At 35.4% G+C, this 19,863-nt stretch overlaps 1 protein-coding gene across 2 annotated transcripts in view; it reads left to right on the top strand.

Moving 5' to 3' along the window:
* EXO1 (exonuclease 1) overlaps window positions 1-19,863 on the top strand; it is a 43,438-nt gene that overhangs the window by 4,232 nt on the left and 19,343 nt on the right. For both annotated transcript variants that reach the window (XM_057727932.1, XM_057727931.1), the window contains exons 4-10: window positions 3,346-3,465; window positions 6,352-6,475; window positions 7,695-7,832; window positions 8,795-9,007; window positions 12,506-12,693; window positions 13,359-13,455; window positions 19,467-19,692. In XM_057727932.1, the coding sequence (XP_057583915.1) occupies window positions 3,346-3,465; window positions 6,352-6,475; window positions 7,695-7,832; window positions 8,795-9,007; window positions 12,506-12,693; window positions 13,359-13,455; window positions 19,467-19,692 (1,106 nt within the window). The remainder of the gene's footprint in view (window positions 1-3,345; window positions 3,466-6,351; window positions 6,476-7,694; window positions 7,833-8,794; window positions 9,008-12,505; window positions 12,694-13,358; window positions 13,456-19,466; window positions 19,693-19,863) is intronic.

Raw genomic sequence — 19,863 nt, 5'->3', positions numbered from 1 at the left:
TTTTGCCACAATGCATGTCATGCAGTATCTTAGTTCCCCAATCAGGGGTCGAACCCTAGCTTCCTGCAGTGGAGTCACAGAGTCCAAACCAATAAAAGGAAAAAAGGACAATGTAGTGAGTTTTCCATTAAGATGAATATATTTGATTTAAAAGATTATCTTTTAAGGTTGTCTTTTTGTTCGTATTTTTGAATTAAAATTGATGAAAGTTGTACATGTAGCTTTTTTAAAAAATTTTATTGAAGTACAGTTGATTTACAATGTTAATTTCTACTATACAGCAAAGTGATTCAGTTACACACATATATATAAATTCTTCTTCATTATGGTTTATCCCAGGATATTGAGTATAGTTCCCTGTGGTATATAGTAGGAGCTTGTTGTTTATCCATCCTATATATAATAGTTGCATCTGCTAATCCCAAACTCCCAGTCTTTCCCTCCCCCACCTCTCCTACCCTCTGGCAACCACAAGTCTGTTCTCCATATTTGTGAGTCTGTTTTTGTTTCATAGATGTGTTCGTTTGTGCTGTATTTTACATTCCACATAAAAGTGATATCATATGGTATTTGTCTTTCTCCTTCTGACTTACTTCACTTAGTATGATAATCTCTAGGTCCATCCATGTTGCTGTAAATGGCATTATTTCATTCTTTTTACATATGTATATATATACACCACATCTTTTTTCATTTGTCGATGGATATTTGGGTTGTTTCCATGTCTTGGCTATTGTAAATAGTGCTGTTGTGAAAATAGGTGTGCATGTATCTTTTTGAATTGCAGTTTTGTCTGGGTATATGCCCAGGAGTGGGATTGTTGGATCATATGACAACTCTATTTTTAGTTTTTTAAGGAATCTCCCTCCGTACTGTTTTCTATAGTGGCTGCATCAATTTATGTTCCCACCAACAGTGTAAGAGAGTTCTCCTTTCTCCACACCCTCCGGCATTTATTATTTGTAGACTTTTTAGTGATGGCCATTCTAACTGGTAGTGAGGTGGTACCTCACTATTGTTTTGATTTGCATTTCTCTAATAGTGATGATGAGCATCTTTTCATGTGCCTATTAGCCATCTGTATGTCTTTTCTGGAAAAATGTCTATATAGGTCCTCTGCCCATTTTTCGATTGGGTCGTTTTTTTGTTTTGTTTTTATAATTGAATTGTAGGAGCTGTTTTTATATTTTGGAAATTAAGCCCTTTTCAGTCGCATCATTTGCAGATATCTTCTTCCAGTCTGTAGGTTGTCTTTTCTTTTTGTTTATGGTTTCCTTTTCTGTGCAAAAGCTTATAAGTTTGATTAGGTCCTATTTGTTTATTTTTGCTTTTATTTCTATTGCCTTGGGAGACTGACCTAAGAAAACATGGGTATGATTTACATCAGAGAATGTTTTGTCTATGTTCTCTTCTTGGAGTTTTATGATGTCTTGTCTCATATTTAAGTCTTTAAGCCGTTTTGAGTTTATTTTTGTGTATAGTGTGAGGCTGTGTTCTAGCTTCATTAATTTATGTGCAGCTGTCCAACTTTCCCAGCACTACTTGCTGAAGAGACTGTCTTTTCCCCACTGTATAGTCTTGCCTCCTTTGTTGAAGATTAGTTGTCCCTAGGTGTGAGGGTTTATTTCTGGGTTCTCTATTCTCTTCCGTTCCGTATGTCTGTTTTTGTGCCAATACCATGCTGTTTTGATTACTGTAGCTTTGTAATATTGAGTGAAGTCTGGGAGGTTTATACCTCCTGCTTTGTTCCTTTTTCTCAGGATTGCTTTGGTAATTCTGGGTCTTTTATGGTTCCATATAAATTTTAGGATTATTTGTTCCAATTCTGTGAAAAATGTCATGGGTATTTTGGTGGGTATTGCATTAAATCTGTAGATTGCTTTGGGTGTTATGGCCATTTTAATAGTATTAATTCTTCCGGTGCAAGGGCATGAGATATCATTCCATTTCTTTGAATCATCTTCAGTTTCCTTTATTAACATTTTGTAGTTCTCAGCATATGTCTTTCACCTCCTTTATGAGGTTTATTCCTAGATATTTATTCCCAAGGGATTGTTTGTTTACATCCCCTTTCTGCTATTTCATTGATAACATAAAGAAACACAGCTGATTTCTGTATGTTAATCTCGTATCCTGCTACCTTGCTGAATTCATTTATCAGGTCTAGTAGTTTTTGTGTGAAAACTTTAGGGTTTTCTATATATAGTATCATGTCTTTCCTACCAATTCGAATACCTTTTATTTCTTTTTCTTGTCTGATTGCTGTGGGTAAGACTTCCAGTACTACATTGAAGAGAAGTGGTGAGAGTGGGCATCCTTGTTTTGTTCCAGATTTCAGCATGAAAGCTTTGAGCTTTCACCATTGAGTATTATATTGGCTGTGGGTTTTTCATGAGTAGCTTTTATTACGTTGAGATATGTTCCCTCAATACCCACTTTCATAAGGGTTGTTATTATGAATGGATGTTGAATTTTGTCAAATGCTTTTTCTGTATCTATTGAGATGATCATGTGGTTTTTTTGTCTTTTCTTTTGTTGATGTGGTGTATCACAGTGATGATTTGCATATGTTGAACCATCATTGTGACCCTGGGATGAATGTACATGTAGCTATTTTTAACTGTCATGCCAGAATAAAAATCTAAATGCAATACATGATTCTTGTTTGCATCCTGGACTGGGGAAAAAAATTGTAGCAGTGCTGTGCTAGAGTCAACATATATGAGTTTGCTATACACCATCTCCTCCCAATTCAGCATTTAGTGAGCCCCCATTGGTAGTTTATCCACCACTGTAGAATACTCATGTCAGAGAAATTGACGTGCTACAAATCAGGCACCCCTTTCCCCAGAGCTGGTTGTTAAACGTTTAGCAGGTCACCACTGGTTTTAACAATACTGGGACAATTGGACAAACTTTAATATAGATTGTATATTAGATGGTATTTTATTGCTGTTAAGTTTCTTGGATATAATAATGGTGTTGGAGAAATCAGGTATTTATTCTACTATTCTTTCAACTTTTCAATAGATTTGAAATTTTTCAAAGCAAAAAAAAAAGGGAGGTGGTTAAAAAGGCTAGAATTGGAATCACACAGTGTCAGAACTGAAAGGGATGTCAAAGCTTTTTAATCTACACTTGAGGAAAGCAAATATCCCATAGCCCATTAGGATCCAAGGCAGGATTTGAACCCAAGTCTAAATCAGAGTTTACATTTCCTGTGAAAACATTTGCTTAAAAAAACAGAAACCTGTTCTCATAATCTTATCGTATTTGATTTTTAAAAGAGCAAAAGTATTACCTAAAAGATGCAAAGCATTAAATTATTTTTCTTCATTTTCATAGGTATGTCATATTTTGTATGAAGTTTGTAAATATGCTACTATCCTATGGGATCAAGCCTATCCTGGTATTTGATGGATGTACTTTACCTTCTAAAAAGGAAGTGGAGAAGTCTAGAAGAGAGTAAGTTGTTCTTTAACTTAATTACTTTAAGGTCTGACATTGTGGTCTATAGGATACGGATTTCTTTTTGTTTTAGTTTGTTGAGGCTTCTTTTAAACTCGAGTACATGAACAGATTTCCTTAAGTTGTTCCATGCATGCTAGAAAGGAATGTGTGTTCTTCAGTTATTGAGTGGATGGTTTCATATCTGTCCAATAAATCCAGCTTATTGATTGTAGTGTTTATATCTTCTAAATCCTTACTGGTTTTTTAAAGGGTTTTTTTGTTTGTTTTTTATGTCTGTCTACTTAAGTCATCAATTACTGAGAAAAGTATGTTAAAATTTCACTATGATAGTGAAACTGTCAATTACCTTGTAGTTCTGTCTGTTTTGGGTTTTTTTTTTAATTTTTGAAGCTATATTATTGGTTGCATTCTAGTTTAGAATTTGTTATGTTTTTGTGGCAAATGGAAACAATATGCAGTGACTCTTTTAGTCTCTATGCTTTTTTGCTCTTAAGTTTACCCTGTCTGATGGTAGTATAGCCATAACAACTTTCCTTTGTATGTTCCTAATATCTTTTTCTGTTTACTTTGTTTTACTATGTCACTGGTTTTAGGTTTGTCTTTTATAAAGAACACATCACTGCAATTTTTTTTTTATCTATTCTGTCAATCTTTGTCACTTTTAAAACTGGAGAGGTTTATTCCTTTTTCATTAATCATTAATTACTAATATATAGCTCCTACCTTGCTTGACTTCTGGGTTGGTTGTTTTTTCCACCCTTATTGTTGTCTCTTGTTTCCAGTTGAAAAGTGACGTACTCTATTTCTGTTCTTTTAGTAGTTATAATTGAAATTTCATCATTCATACTTAACAGAATCTAGTATTTTTACAATAGACCTTATAATTTCTGTATTTTTTTTTCTGTATTTTAGTGAAGTTTCTATTCTACCACTTTTCATCTGTTCTTGTTTTCACCCAGTGTTAGTTTTTAGGTCCAAGAGTCATTGTGCTGTACAGGAAAGACCACTGGGCTTAGTTGTTAAAGGTAGTGTGAGTTAGCCCCAAATAGAAGTAAACCTCACTTAGTAAGCATTTTGTGAGAGTTCTGCTTGACTAGTTTTGCCATCACTGGGTCTAGAATCAAATTAGAGAGGGCTCTTCAGGTCTAGGTTTTTCAATCTAGCTGTACTTAGTGGGCTCTGATTCTTAAAGTCAGAACTTTATAAAGTTTATAAAAGGATTAACTGAGACTGAGCCCACATTCTAGTGTGAATAGTACAGTTTATTAAAAATACTTTTTTTTAAAAAAATTTTAAGCTCTTTATTGGAATATAATTGCTTTACACTCTTGTACCAGCTTTTGAGGTACACCAAATTGAATCAGCTGTATTTATACATATATCCCCATATCCCCTCCCTCCTGCAACTCCCTCCCACCCTCCCTGACCTGGCCCTCTAAGGCATCGCCCATCATCAAGTTGATCTCCCTTTGTTATACAGCAACTTCCCACTACCTATTTTACAGTTGGTAGTGTAACTATGTCTATGCTACTCTTTCACTTCATCCCAGCTTCCCCTTTGCCCCCCCCCGCCCCCCCCCGCCGAACCCTGTGTCCTCCAGTCCACTCTCTGCATCTTCATCCTTATTCTTGCCCTGTCACTGGGTTCATCAGTACCATAAAAATATTTCTAATAAAAAGTTCCAGATTAATTCTTAAAGGATTGGTGACAGCCCTAAACCATTGTGGCTAAGGGACTAGTCCATGCCATGTCCCACCTGGGTGTCCCCCATCCTGCTCTGAGTTCTAATTACAGAGTTATTTCCTCTTGCTAACTTCGAGAAAGGCTAAAAAATGTTTCAGCTGTCTGTCTCTGACCTGAGTGCTTCTTTCTGACTTATCTCTGTAGAATCAGCTTTCTTTGTTCCACTGTAGTAGTGGGAGGGGCATTTAAAATCCTTTTCTATGAAGTCTCATCTGTGGAGCTCAGTTTAAAAGTGGAACTAGGAAATTTGTATGTATGTGTATATGTACATTTACTTAAAAGATAAACTTCATGAGTTCATACTGATACTTCAATTCAAAGTCAAGACTACAGGGTTGTTTTTTTTTGTTTGTTTTTTACTTTTTCTGTCTTGTGCCCATAGCTCCTTTCTTTCATACTGAGAATCCTTGTTTTCAAGGATACAGGGATGATAAAGTTAGAATATCTTACAATAATTCATTTATTTTATCCCACATTATACTCAACAATAGATTCAGAATAAATATGAATACTATCACTACCAATATGATTATTGAAAACAGTTAAAATTTCTTTTTCTTTCCTTTGCATGTGCACTCTCTCCCCCCATTTTAAAAAATAGTGGTACTGCATTGTCAGGGCGCATAACTGCGTAGGGAGAGGGCAGTAGTCATTTAGTCTTCAGTCTACAGATTACCATATAGCCGATGGTTATTAACAGTCCTTATATCAATGTCTCTCATTTTGTTTGGTTTTTCTGTAGTTTGTCCTCTAGTATTAATAGATTCCACAGAGAAGCTCACAGAAAACAGTATACTTCAGATTTCTAGTGTGTTGATAAAGTTGCACCCTTTATACTGGAAAGTTAGTTTTAATGGTGTGAAAGCCTTGACTTATATTTTCTTAAGTGTCTTCATTACTCCATTTTCTTTTGACATGAAGAATTGCTGTGGGAAAGTCTGATGATAAGCTTGTACATATGAGCACTGTAAATCCTTGTTCTTTTTATCTAGAAGCCTGAAAGATCTGGGTTAATATTCTCAGGGATCAGGTGTGTACTTTCAAATGAGTCAAACATTTTTTAATCTAGGAAAAATTCTTGAATTATAGTTTTACTGTAATTTTTTGAGTCCTCTCACCTTTTTTTTATCTTGCAGAAGAAGACAAGCCAATCTTCTTAAGGGAAAGCAGCTTCTTCGTGAGGGGAAGGTCTCAGAAGCCAGAGAATGTTTCACCCGTTCTATCAATATCACACATGCTATGGCCCACAGTGTAATTAAAGTGAGCTAAATAAGAAATTAAGCCAAAGTAACAAATTACTGTGTGCATTTAGGCTAGTTATAAGTTGTTTGTTAATGGGAAAGCAAGGAAATGAAGGGAGGAAAATTATTCTAGGCCTAACCTTCAGGAAAGCTGGGTGTCACAGGAAGAAGGGAACAGTATCTGTAGGTAGATGAGAGGAGTTCAGCAATTTCCAAGGGAGAAATCCTAAGGAATAAGTGAAGCCCTTCCTTTATAGTTGAGTAACTTACATAGATAAACGTGCTCTGCAGAGATGGAAAGAATAAATTCCTTGAGGTTTAGTCCCACCCTACTCTCATAGTCTTCGATACTTACTGCAACCTTCACTCATGAATGACTGTCAGAGATCTGTTGAAGTAGCCTGGCCAACTCAGGAGCGCTACAGACTTGTAGTCTACTTGATCTGCTTCTTAGAAACTTCTTTCCTTATTACCTATTACCATAAATCTTAGTGTCAGCACACCCACAATCACAGCCCACAGTTCCCCCCCTTTCAGGTCTGTGTTCAAACTGCTTCGTAAACAAATGGGAAGGTAGATAGTGATTAGATTCTGCTGTTTTGTCAGTACATGGTCAGACTTGTGTTCTGTGATAAGAGAAGCTGGGGGAACCGGTTTGCAAGGCAGAAATAGAGACACAGATGTAGAGAACAAACATATGGAAACCAGTGGGGGAAAGTTGGGGGGGGTGGTTGGGATGGGGTGAATTGGAAGATTGGGATTACCATATATATATTACTAATAAGAAAAAAATCAAATTATACACTTTAAATATATGCAGTTTATTGTATATCAGAAAAAAAAAGAGAACCTGGGGAAATGCATGACTTGTGTTCTTTTTAGAGCATAATCATTCTTAAGATGGTAGCTTCCTGTAATTTGAAATAATTAAGCTTGATAGCTTGTATTCCCCCCCAAATATACAACAATATTTCTTTTTTCCTAATTTATACATTGATTTTTTAAAAAAGATTTCTTAGGGGCTATATGATTAGTTCAATGTATATATATATATATATATATATATAGGACTAAAAGTAGAAAAACTTACTTCAAAGGAAATGATTTCCAAGAATAATATTAGCATGCATTCAGTACATGTTGAGGCTGGTAATAAAATAATAAAATGGGTTTGATACAGGAAGTTGTTCAGTGCTTTCCAGATGCTGTTCTTAAGATTGACTAATCCTTTCTCACAGGCTGCTCGGTCTCAGGGAGTAGATTGTCTTGTGGCTCCATATGAAGCAGATGCACAGTTGGCCTATCTTAACAAGGCTGGTATTGTACAAGCTGTAATTACAGAGGACTCTGATCTCCTTGCTTTTGGCTGTAAAAAGGTACCTAATTACGACTACTCCCTACTATTTTTCTGTGTGGATGGAAATAATGAAAATCAAGGAGCTAAAGTTTTTTATCTTACTTAATACCTGCAACTAATATCTACTTACAATGCTAATAATTATTTTATTTAGAATGAAAAGAAAGGTTTTGCTGCTTGACATTTGTGTAATCTGGACAATTATTCAGAGTAAGCCCTTAAGTTAGAGGGTTCTATTTTTTCCAAATCCTTTAGTGGAATGTAGTCTTATTTTTTAATAATGATAACTTACATGCTTCATATTTTTCAATTAGGTTAGGTAAATAAGCTAACTTATCTACTAATGAGATGTTCTGCAGTTGTTTAGAATTATGTATAAAACTATTTAATGGAAAATTTTATTATGGTATATTAAGATACAAAACTATAGGATGATCTCATTTTTGTTACTATCTGTGTTATTTGTATTATCTATTTATTTCATAGATGACTAGAAGGATCTGTGAAAAGGTTAATGCTGGGTAACAGTGATAGATGAGACATTTGGGGCAACTTCTGTTTTCTTCTTCCTGAATTTCTGTGTTTTCCGAATTTTCTACAATGGACATGTATTACTTTAAGACTAAGCAAAAGGGTTACTTTAATATGTAAAACTGGAAGGTAAGGAGAAAATGCTTTTTATATGAATTGCTATTTGACATGATTATCCTGTAATGTAAATAGGAAGTAAAGAAGTACAAAAAAGGCCTTCTTTATACCAGCGTCAAGACAATTGAGTTCTAGCATAAGACTTTGTCTAGTCATAGACTATGCTTCAATTTAATTTACTTGCAAATATCAAAGTAATTAACTGGCCTACCTGTCTCTCTTCTCAGTTATAATAAAAAACAAGAATGATTTCTTAGAAATACTACAGTGGATTAGATGATGAAAAATAAACATGGCTCTTACTGGTGTTAAGAGTTTCCCTTCCTCTTGAAGGTTATTTTAAAAATGGACCAGTTTGGAAGTGGATTGGAAGTTGATCAGGCTCGGCTAGGAATGTGCAAACAGCTTGGGGACGTGTTCACAGAAGAGAAGTTCCGTTATATGTGCATTCTTTCAGGCTGTGACTATCTCTCATCGCTGCGTGGGATCGGATTAGCCAAGGCCTGCAAAGTACTAAGACTAGCCAACAATCCAGATATTTTAAAGGTAAGAGAGATTTACCAAGTGTCATGTTCAGTTTCTATGATATTAATATTCAATATTGTGTAATTGAAAGGAGAAAATGACTAAGACACTAGAAGTTTCCTTTTGGCAACAGATGAAACATGTTTTCAGCAGCTGACAGAAAACTAGTAATAATTTTTTAAATGAAGACTAATATAAAAAATTTAAGGATAAGATATTCTAGGGTAGAATTAATGTTAAATCGTACAATCTTGATTTCTGTCCTACTCTGTAGTAGTGGTTCTTAAACTTTCTGGTCTCAGGATCCCTTTACACTCTTAAAAGCTCCTTGTGGCAATTATTTTTGTTTATATTGGTTATAGCTATTGATATTTACTGAGTCAGAAATTGAAACAGAAAATTAAAATGTTTATTAATTCACTTAAAATTAACAATAATTCCTTACATTTTAACATAAATATCATTTTTATGAAAAGTAGTTGTCTTCTAAAACAAATGAATTATGAGAGGAATTGCACGTTTATGTAAATCTCTTTAACGAGGCTTAATAGAATACAGCTGGATTCTTGTATCTACTTCTTCATACAATTTGATGCAGTTTCATGTGTCATGTATTTTCTAGAAAACTGAGACCCCATATATCACAATTTCTCTGATGTCTTTACCTTAAAAAATTAAGCATACTTTAAAGAAGCTTATTACCTCCCCACCCCCCTTGAGTAGTTCTCTTAAGCCCTTAGAGTTTGCAGAGCAGAATTTCTATTTTCTGTTTCCAGGAGTACAAAATGTGAGTCCTCAGGGCTAAGGGTGGTATACTAGTACAGACAGATCTCAAGGTTGGGAGATGGTGGCAGATTTTGGAATAGAGCAACATGTACTAACTAGCCTGTGACTCCAGGATCACTTCAGTTCTCTAGGTCTTCTCTTCTTCATCTCTGAGTTTGATATAAAAGATTTAAAAGCTCTTCTATCTTTAATCATCCATGACTCTAATAGGAGTTAGAATGTTGACTTCTTTTTTAAAATATGATCTACGGGGGACTTCTCTGATGGTCCAGTGGTTAAGAATCCAACTTCTGAAAAATGGAGCTGGAGGAATCAGGCTACATGACTTCAGACTATACTACAAGGCTACAATGATCAAGACAGTATGGTATTGGGACACAAACAGAAATATAGATCAATGGAACAGGATAGAGAGCCCAGAGATAAACTCACACACATATGGGCACCTTGTCTTTGACAAAGGAGGCAAGAATATACAATGGAGAAAAGACAGTCTCTTCAATAAGTGTGCTGAGAAAATTGGACAGCTACATGTAAAAGAATGAAATTAGAACACTTCCTAACACCATACACAAAAATAAACTCAAAATGGATGAAAGATCTAAATGTAAGGCCAGACACTATAAAACTCTTAGAGGAAAACATAGGCAGAACACTCTGACATAAATCAAAGTAAGATCCTTTTTTACCTCCTAGAGTAATGGAAATGAAAACAAAAAGAAATAAATAGAACGTAATGAAACAAATGCTTTTGCACAGCAAAGAAACTATAAACAAGACAAAAAGACAGCCCTAAGAATGGGAGAAAATATTTGTCAACGAAGCAACGGAGGAAGGGTTAATCTCCAAAATATACAAGCAGCTCATGAAGCTCAATATCAAAAAACAAACAACCCAATCCAAAAATGGGTGGAAAACCTAAATAGACATTTCTCTAAAGAAGACATACAGATGGCTAACAAATACATGAAAAGATGCTCAACATCACTAATCATTAGAGAAAAGCAAATCAAAGCCACAATGAGGTATCACCTCACAGCAGTTAGAATGGCCATCATCAGAAAAATCTAGAAACAATGAATCTTGGAGAGGGTGTGGAAAATAGGGAACCCTCCTGCACTGTTGGTGGGAATGTAAATTGATATAGCCACTGTGGAGAACAGTATGGAGGTTCCTTAAAAAACTAAAAATAGAACTACCATATGACCCAGCAATCCCACTACTAGGCATATACCCTGAGAAAACCATAATTCAAAAAGATATGTGCACCACAATGTTCATTTCAGCATTATTTACAATTGCCAGAACATGGAAGCAACCTAAGTGCCTGCTGACAGATGAATGGATAAGAAGATGTGGAACATATATACAATGGAATATTACTCAGCCATAAAAAGGGATGAAATTGAGTTATTTGTAGTAAGATGGATGGACCTAGAGTCTGTCATACAGAATGAAGTTAGTCAGAAAGAGAAAAACAAATACTGTATGCTAACGCATATATATGGAATCTTAAAAAAACAAAACAAAAAAACAGTACTGATGAACCTAGTGGCAGGACAAGAATAAAGACACAGATGTAGAGAATGTTCTTGAGGACATGGGGAAGGGGAAGCTGGAATGAAGTGAGAGTAGCATTGACATATATACACTACCAAATGTGAAATAGATAGCTAGTGGGAAGCTGCTGCATGACATAGGGAGATCAGCTAGATGCTTGGTGATGACCTAGAGGGGTGGGATAGGGAGGAGGGGAGGGGGGCTCAAGAGGAGATACATGTGTAAATACAGACAGTTCACTCTGTTGTACAGCGGAAACTGCAAAACATTGTAAAGCAATTATACTCCAATAAAGGTCTGTGAAAAAAAATAATAAAGATAACTTTGCTGGAAAAAAAAAGATTAAAATCATATATTTACAGAGCATACCTGTGTATGAAATTGTATACATAGGACTCTACAGGAAATAAATGTATTAGTTATTTTTTGAATATCACATGCCTTATGTACTACTTACCTGCTTGTTTTCTTCAATGAAAACTCAAAATCAGCTTTAATAAATATTTGCTTTAAAAAGTATAGAAAGGGAATCCACCTTCCAATGCAGGGGACATAGGTTCAATCCCTGGTTGGGAAACTAGGATCCCACATGCAGCACATGGAGCTACTAAGCTCGTGCACTGCAACTACTGAGAACATGAGCCACAAGTACAGAGCCCACATGCTCTGGAGTGTATGTACCACAACCACTGAGCCTGTGTGCCACATCTAGAGAGAGGAGCCCGTGGGCTGCAACGAAGATCCCATATGCTGCAACTAAGACCCAATGCAGCCCCCCCAACACAAATTAAATTAAAAAAATATGATCTATGAATTTTTTTTTTAATTCTCAGGTTTTGTGTGTTTGTTTTTTGCTTCCTGTATGAAAGGGACTTTGAGGGTGAAGAATGTATCTTAAAGTTATACCTAGGAATGTAAATTTGATGTGTAACTGAATTTTTCATTCTTTGGATTAATAATAGAAAAACCAAGGAAAATACTGTTATAGACTTAGAATTTTTAAGTCATGACCTGGGTGTGTTTACTGGTAGAGGTTTTTATTGTAGATAAAAACAGTTGACTTTTCTATCCCTCCTCATTCTTCTCTAATGTAAAGTGATGGGTCTTGGGAATAATACATTCCCTATTCTTTATCTGCAGATAACTCATAAATATTTTTACATTCATTATTAGGTTATCAAGAAAATTGGACATTATCTCAAGATGAATATAACAGTACCAGAAGATTACATCAAAGGATTTATTCGGGCCAATAATACCTTCCTCTACCAGCTAGTTTTTGATCCCGTCAAAAGAAAACTCGTCCCTCTGAATGCCTATGAAGATGACATTGATCCTGAAACACTGAGCTATGCTGGGCGGTATCCTTTCTAAAGCAGTATGGTAGAACTTTGCACTTCTTCGTATTTTTGTGGTGATTTTTTAGTGAGACATTCAGTAAAAAGTTTGTAAATTGTTTTTTTGCCTTTTTTTTATAGTGAAATCTTTATTTTGTTAAGTTTAATTACCATGCTAGGGAAAATTTAGAATAACTTTTTGTTTATAAACCTGAGGCTCATCTATTATAACTTGCTAATTACTTAGATTGACTTGACAGAAGCATGTACAGTCAGTCACTTAAGGTGCATATTCCAAAGGTGGCACTTAAGAGAACCCCTTATGGCAAGCAAGCTCAATTAATCAGGAAGAACACTCTGGGCATGTGAGTATGCCAGTCGAGGATGCTCTTCCCACAGCCACTGGCCACGTACGTCCAGGGTGATAGAGAGCCATGAGTCACTTAGGTAGTGGCCAAGACTTTCCTCTGCATCTCCCTTGACAGGGAATAGGTGATGCCTTGGGGCTTTGTTTCAGAAAATAGCCAACTCCTGCTGCCTGTGGTTTCAGTGAAGCTGAATGTGGAAAGTAAGTAGGGTCCATTGAAGTCATAAACCTGAAGATTTTCTATGACAGTAGAACACACTTTTCTGTGTGTTATTTGTTTGGTTGTTAATAAAAGTATTTTTCCTTAATCTTACCAACCTAGGTATGTTGATGATTCTATAGCTCTTCAAATAGCACTTGGAAATAAAGATATAAATACTTTCGAACAGATCGATGACTACAATCCAGACACTGCCTTGGTAACATATTAAAGACTTCTTTCTAAAAAAGCACAATTTAGTTATGTCTCAGGAACTGTGACTAAAGGCACATCTTCATTTAGTAAACATCTTTTAAGCAGTTCTATATCCAGGCACTATGTGGAGTGTAGATTTAAAGCAACTAGATGATAGAGAAAATATATCTCTTGGAACATATGTACATTGGTCAATTTTCTTAAATTAAAAAGTGACCACATAATGTGTTATCAGACCTTTACACTTGAACATTTTGTTTGAATATACCAAATATTTGATGCCCTTTTCTCATCTCAGACTCTGGTATTTGGCATTGTTGAAGACCAAACCTAGAAAAACCTCCCTTGGGAGTTAAAACTGTTTTTTAACTCATTCACAATTTAGCAAATACTTACTGAGCACCCCTGCTGTGTGTCTTTGAGAGCTTTCTTGTTTTCTTCTACTTTTTCCCAATTGTATGTATATATCTCTTATGATACTCTCTTTTCTGTTCATATTTCCATTCAGACTGTGTTCTCTTTTATGTTCAGATTTATTCCCTAAATAAGTTCTTATGACTCTAATTATCTCATTTATGCAGAGAACTCTCACATCTTTAACCCAGTTTCTAGTTTGTGTACCAATCACATAACCACATAATTCTAAATGTCACCTGAATCTACATAAATGCTTTCCTACAACCTTAAATCTATCCACAGTCAAAAGCAAACTCTTCATTTCTTATCAGCTTTCCTTAATAACATTTCTTCTTTTTACCACTTGTTACTCCATAAATTGTGTCTCTATTGTTTATTTTCTGATTCTTCCCAATAGAATGTAATCTTCATAAAGGCAGGGTTTTGTGATATGCACTGCCATGTTATATTTACCATGTTTTTTGTGGAATGAATGAGTGTCAGTTACATGATCTCTTTCATTCAGACTAGAAAACTTGGAATTTAATTTCTTTTTTTTTTGTAATTTATTTTGGCTGCATTGGGTCTTCATTGCTGCGTGGACTTTCTCTACTTGTGGCGAGTGGAGGCTACTCTTTATTGCAGTGCACGGGCTTCTCATTGTGGTGGCTTCTCTTGTTGCACAGCACGGGCTCTAGGCACACGGATTTCAGTAGTTGCAGCACACAGGCTTAGTAGTTGTGGCTTGCAGGCTCTAGAGCACAGGCAGTAGTTGTGGCACACGTGCTTAGTTGCTCCATGGCATGTTGGATCTTCCCAGAGCAGGATCAAACCTGTGTCCCCTGCATTGGTAGATGGATTCTTAACCACTGTGCCACCAGGGAAGTCCTGGAATTTAATTTTTTTTAATTGAAGTGTTGTTGACTTATGATATTATACAGTTGACCCTTGATCAATGTGGCTTTGAGCTGCACACATCCACTTATATAGAGATATTTTTCAGTAGTAAATACTACAGTACTATGTGGTCTGTGGTTGGCTGAATCTGCAGATGCAGGAGAGCTGCAGATATGGAGGGCCGACTGTAAGTTATCCTCAGATTAACTGTATTGTTCAAGGGTCAACTGTATTAGTTTCAGGTGTACAACATAGTAATTTGATATTTTTGTAGATTATACTCCATACAAAGTTATTATAAAATAGCGACTGTATTCACTGTGCCCTACGTTACATCCTTATAACTTACTTATTTTATATCTAGTAGTTTGTACCTTTTAATTTCCTTCACTTATTTTGCTCCTTCCCCACCCCTGGCTTCTTTTTCATTGCTAAGTCCTTCTGCTTCCTTTTTGTCTTTCTGGTTAATAGTTTCTCCTTTCTCATAGTTTCTAGTCTGATCCAGATCTTTACCCTTACTCACTGTTCAGTTCTTTACTAAGCATTTATTAAGCACTATAACAAGCATAGTTAGGTTAGCTAGTGTTCTGGAATATAAAGAAAAAGCATAATCCTTTCTGTAAGGTACTTATTGTCTAAGGGAGAGACATGGTTATACATATAATAATATGGTAAGTACTGTAATAGAGATGTATGCTAGGCTCCATGCAAACAAAGGGCATGCAGTTAACTCCACCTAAGAAGAGAATACTTTTTAATAATCATAACAAACATTTATTGAGCATTTGCTGTGTTTTAAGTGCCATTCTAAGCAACTTAGACACAGTAACTCGTTTACTCCTTAAGCCTCTGAACTCAGTACCATTATTTCCATTTTACAGATGAGGAAACAATTAGAAGGAAGTTATGTGACTGGCCAGGTCACACATTTAATCAATAGGGGAGCTCTGATTCCAAGCTAAGCCCTTTACTGTATTCTTATAGAGAAACTGGTGTGTGTCCTGGGTTTACAAAGATAAGTGGGGATTTTCAAGATGGGTGAGTGGTTCCAGGCTGAAGAAAACAGCATGTGTAGAAGAGGATAATATGTTAAAGGTACTCTAAGTAGTTCATTCTGGCTGCACTGAGAATATCTTAGTGTTTACCACTTAAAGGAATCAGAGCACCTTGAGAAAAAAAAAAGAGAAGATGGCCACTGACAAACTGGTGACTAGTTGAGCACTGAAAAGAATCATTACTGTCAGCTGAAATAAGCCAAGCTTATTAAGAGAGCACAAATGTATAATGATATTAAAAAAGAACTTTATGTTCATCAACTCAGATTATATAAACCTTACACTCAGGTTGCTCTTTCCTCTTTTCTGTTTTCTCTCTTCTATTTCTGGAACTTCTGTTAATTAGATATTGGATTTATCTGGTCTTCAAATTCTGGAACTTTTCTGTCTTACTCATGTCTTTGTCTTTTGTTCGTCCTGGGAAAAACTTTTTTTTTATTTTGTCTTTCAACTTTGTACCATCCAGTTATGTTGCCACTGGCCACACACGGCTATTTAAATTAACATTAAATTAAATTTTAGTTCTTCAGTTGAGTTGGCCACTTTTCAAGTCCTTAGTAGCTACCATGTTAGACAGCAGAGAACTTTTCTGTCATTGCAGAAAACTGTTGAATTTTTAATTTTTACTACCATTTTCATATCTAAGAACCCTTTCTTTAAGTGTGCTTTTTTAAAGATTTTATTTTATTTCATGAATGTAATTTCCTCTTTACCTCCACCCCTCTCAGAATATTAATCATAATCACTTGTGCATTTTCTTCTGCTCCCTGCATTATCTCTGTTTGCTTTGGATTTTTTTTTTTTTCCTGTGTATTCTGGCTTTTCTCTTTCACGGTAGAGACTTCTTTCAAACACCTAGAGCTTGTCAATTTGTTCCTATTTGGGAGAGGCTCTGAGGAGCTTAAGAAGCTCTGTGTGAATGAGTGGGGCTTATAGTCTTGGGTTTTACTCTTGTGTGAACTGGTTGGCAACAAGCTGGCTTTGTTTTGTGAATTCCCAAACATCAGCATGTTTTTTCTGTACTGTTCTTTTTTGCAAAAGGGAATCCTCCAATTTCTACTTAGCTATGTAAACGTGGCTGCTTGCATTTTCAGAGCAAGATAGGGAAAAAGAGTTGGGGTGGACCAGGAAGGGGTAGGGCTGGTCCCCAGGGTTCAATATTTAGCCTTTCATTTGATCTCTGTCTTTAGACAAATGGATCTTCTCACCTTCTGAAGTGCCTACTGTTTTTATGTTACTGTTTCTGGGTTTCAAAAGTCCAGTTGCTCTGAAGGCAGATGGGTGTGAATTGACTATATGGACAGATTGAAGATGAGAACCCAGGAGCCAAATAATCCTCTTTGCAGCCTTACCCCTACTTGTGGCCTCCATGGTACCTGGTCCCTTAAATTCCTGAGTCTTTCTCCAGGTTTCTGTACGTGGAATTGGTTTCTCACTGGTATTCTTTTCTGCAGACACTTGAGTTTGATCTTTCTTGGGCTAAGTTCTTTATTTTTATTTTTTTATTGAGGTATAGTTGATTTATAATATATAAATTTCAGGTACACAACATAGGGATTCACAATTTTTAAAGGTTATATTTTATTTATAGTTACAAAATATTGGCTTTATTCCCTGTATTGTACAATATGTACTTGTAGCTTTTTTACACCTAGTAGTTTATACCTCTTAATCCTCATCCCTATCTTGCCCCTCCCTCTTTGGGCTAGGTTCTTTAAATTCTTCTATCTATACTCTTGTCTTCATTGTGATTTGGGAGTTATAGATAGCTCCTAATTTTTTTTGCAGATGGCGTTTCTGTTTGTTTCTTCTTACTGCCTTAGGGATGATTTTTTTCTTATTGACTTACTGACATGTTAGTTTCAGTTGTACAACATTAGTGATTCAATATTTATATACATTGAGAAATTATCATGATCAGCCTAGTTACCATCTGTCACCATACGGTGTTACTACAATATTATTATTATTATTGTTGCTATTATTGTTATTATTTTGGCTGCGCCATATGGCATGAGGGATCTTGGTTCCCTGACCAGGAATCGAACTCGTGCTTCTCGCGTTGGGATTGTGGAGTCTTAACCACTGGACCACCCGAGAAGTCCCACAGTATTATTGACTGTACAGTCAGCCAGCCGTATCCACAGGCATCTGTGGATTCAACCAACCACAGACCCAATTATGAATCCTTCACTGCAGAACCCATGCATACAGAGGGTCAACCATACTATTCCATTTTATATAAGGGACTTGAGCATCGTGGATTTTGGTGTCTGAGGGGGTGCTGGAAGCAGCCACTGAGCAATGACTATATTTATTCCCTGTGCTGTACATTATAGCTCTGTGACTTACTTATCTTATAATTGGAAGTTTGTAGAAAAAGGGAACTGAAGAGTCTTTATTCTGCTATTGTATTGTTGTATTGAAAATGTTCAGATATGATTGGGAATGTCATGGCTCACTAAGAGGGCCATCCTTCATAAGTCCAAATCTTTATCAGATCATTTTTTTTCATAGAGAAATTTCTTTCAGAACCACTAATCAAACTAATTATTATTTATCTAAAATTTATTCTTCCCAGTCAGGTTTTCTCCTTGCCGATTTCTTTCTCTCTTTTTTTTTTTTTGAATAAAACCATCAATGGACTCTAATGCCATGAGCTATACTGCTTAAACTGTTTTTATTATACCTATTCTCTCAGTTATTCTATATTACCATCCTTGTTAATTCTCAAAGTATATTATGAATAATGTCACCTCATTTTTACTTATTTTTATTTTTAATCCTTTCTTTAAGTGAAAGATTAGATTCCAGATTTGGGTAGGGTTTTTGTCATGTGGAATTCACACCCCTAGTACCAACATTTTTTGTACCAGTGTTAATTTTTCCCTTTGCCTCTCCTACCTACTTTATTAGAATATAATTGACATCCTTTTAGCAGGTCAGTGTTATCTAAAATATATTTAGAAAAAAAACAATAAAGTAAAATATATTTAGTTATTAATTGTGAATAACTTGTATTAGCATTAAAAATGATTATTTACCAATCCTCATTATCAATAATTTATTTCTCGGAAAAAGTCTTATGCATGACTCAGTGTAGACCAAAGTAGCTTTCTGTTTAATACATAAGTATTGTCCACTAAAGAAACTATTGTTTTGTAAATTAGATTGTTTTGGTTTGAACTCATCCAAATTCTAGAGATGGGATAGTTAATTAAATTCATAATTTTATGGTTTTAGTTTTCAGGTCCTTTGTAAAGGGTATGTCAGTGATTATTTAGAAGCTTATTGCTAGATGATTATTAAACTAATATTGTATATTGAACTAATACTCAAATTTTAAAAGTACTTTTTTTCTGGTCACGTTTCTTCAAGTGTAGTTTTATTTCTTGCACTGTTCCTCTTAGGAAGATTCATTTTTTATTTCTTAGAAATGAATTAATGAGTTTACTTGACCCTCATAAGGAGAGAAACAGATCTAGGAATACAAGACACATTTAGTGGAAAAGTATAGGACCAGCAAAGTAGAAAATGTTATTATTAAAGGACAGATATTTCATCAAAGGCTGTTCGAAGGGGTTTTATTTACTTATAATTTGATACAGAGGGAAATGATTTAACTATTTTTCTTCTTCAAGTAACTGTCTTCCTTTTACTATTTTAGGGCACCCGATCAAGAAGTCATAGCTGGACTGACAAAACATGTCAAAAGCCATCTAATATTAATAGCATTTGGCATAGGAATTATTGCCCTAGACTTGAGCTGGACATTGTTTCAGATGCTGCAAAGGTGAAAGAAAATCCAAGTACTGTGGGCATTGAACAAGTGATTAGTACTAAAGGGTTAAAGCTTCCAAGGAAGTCATCCATTGCAAAAAGATCAAGAAGTGGTATGTATTTTGTTTTTGTGAAATACTAGCAAGAATCAGTCACATTTTAGAAGTTTCCGTTAAATCCAAGGTTACTAAGATTTTTTTCCTTTTTTCTTTTAGAAGTTTTATAGTTTTACTTAGGCCTTTGATCCATTTTGAATTAATTTTTTACATGGTGTGAGGTAAGGA

Source organism: Hippopotamus amphibius, chromosome 3, assembly GCF_030028045.1.
Source record: "Hippopotamus amphibius kiboko isolate mHipAmp2 chromosome 3, mHipAmp2.hap2, whole genome shotgun sequence".
NCBI lineage: Eukaryota > Metazoa > Chordata > Mammalia > Artiodactyla > Hippopotamidae > Hippopotamus > Hippopotamus amphibius.
The sequence above is the reverse complement of the archived record's forward strand: the minus strand, read 5'-3'. Positions and strand labels throughout refer to the sequence as shown.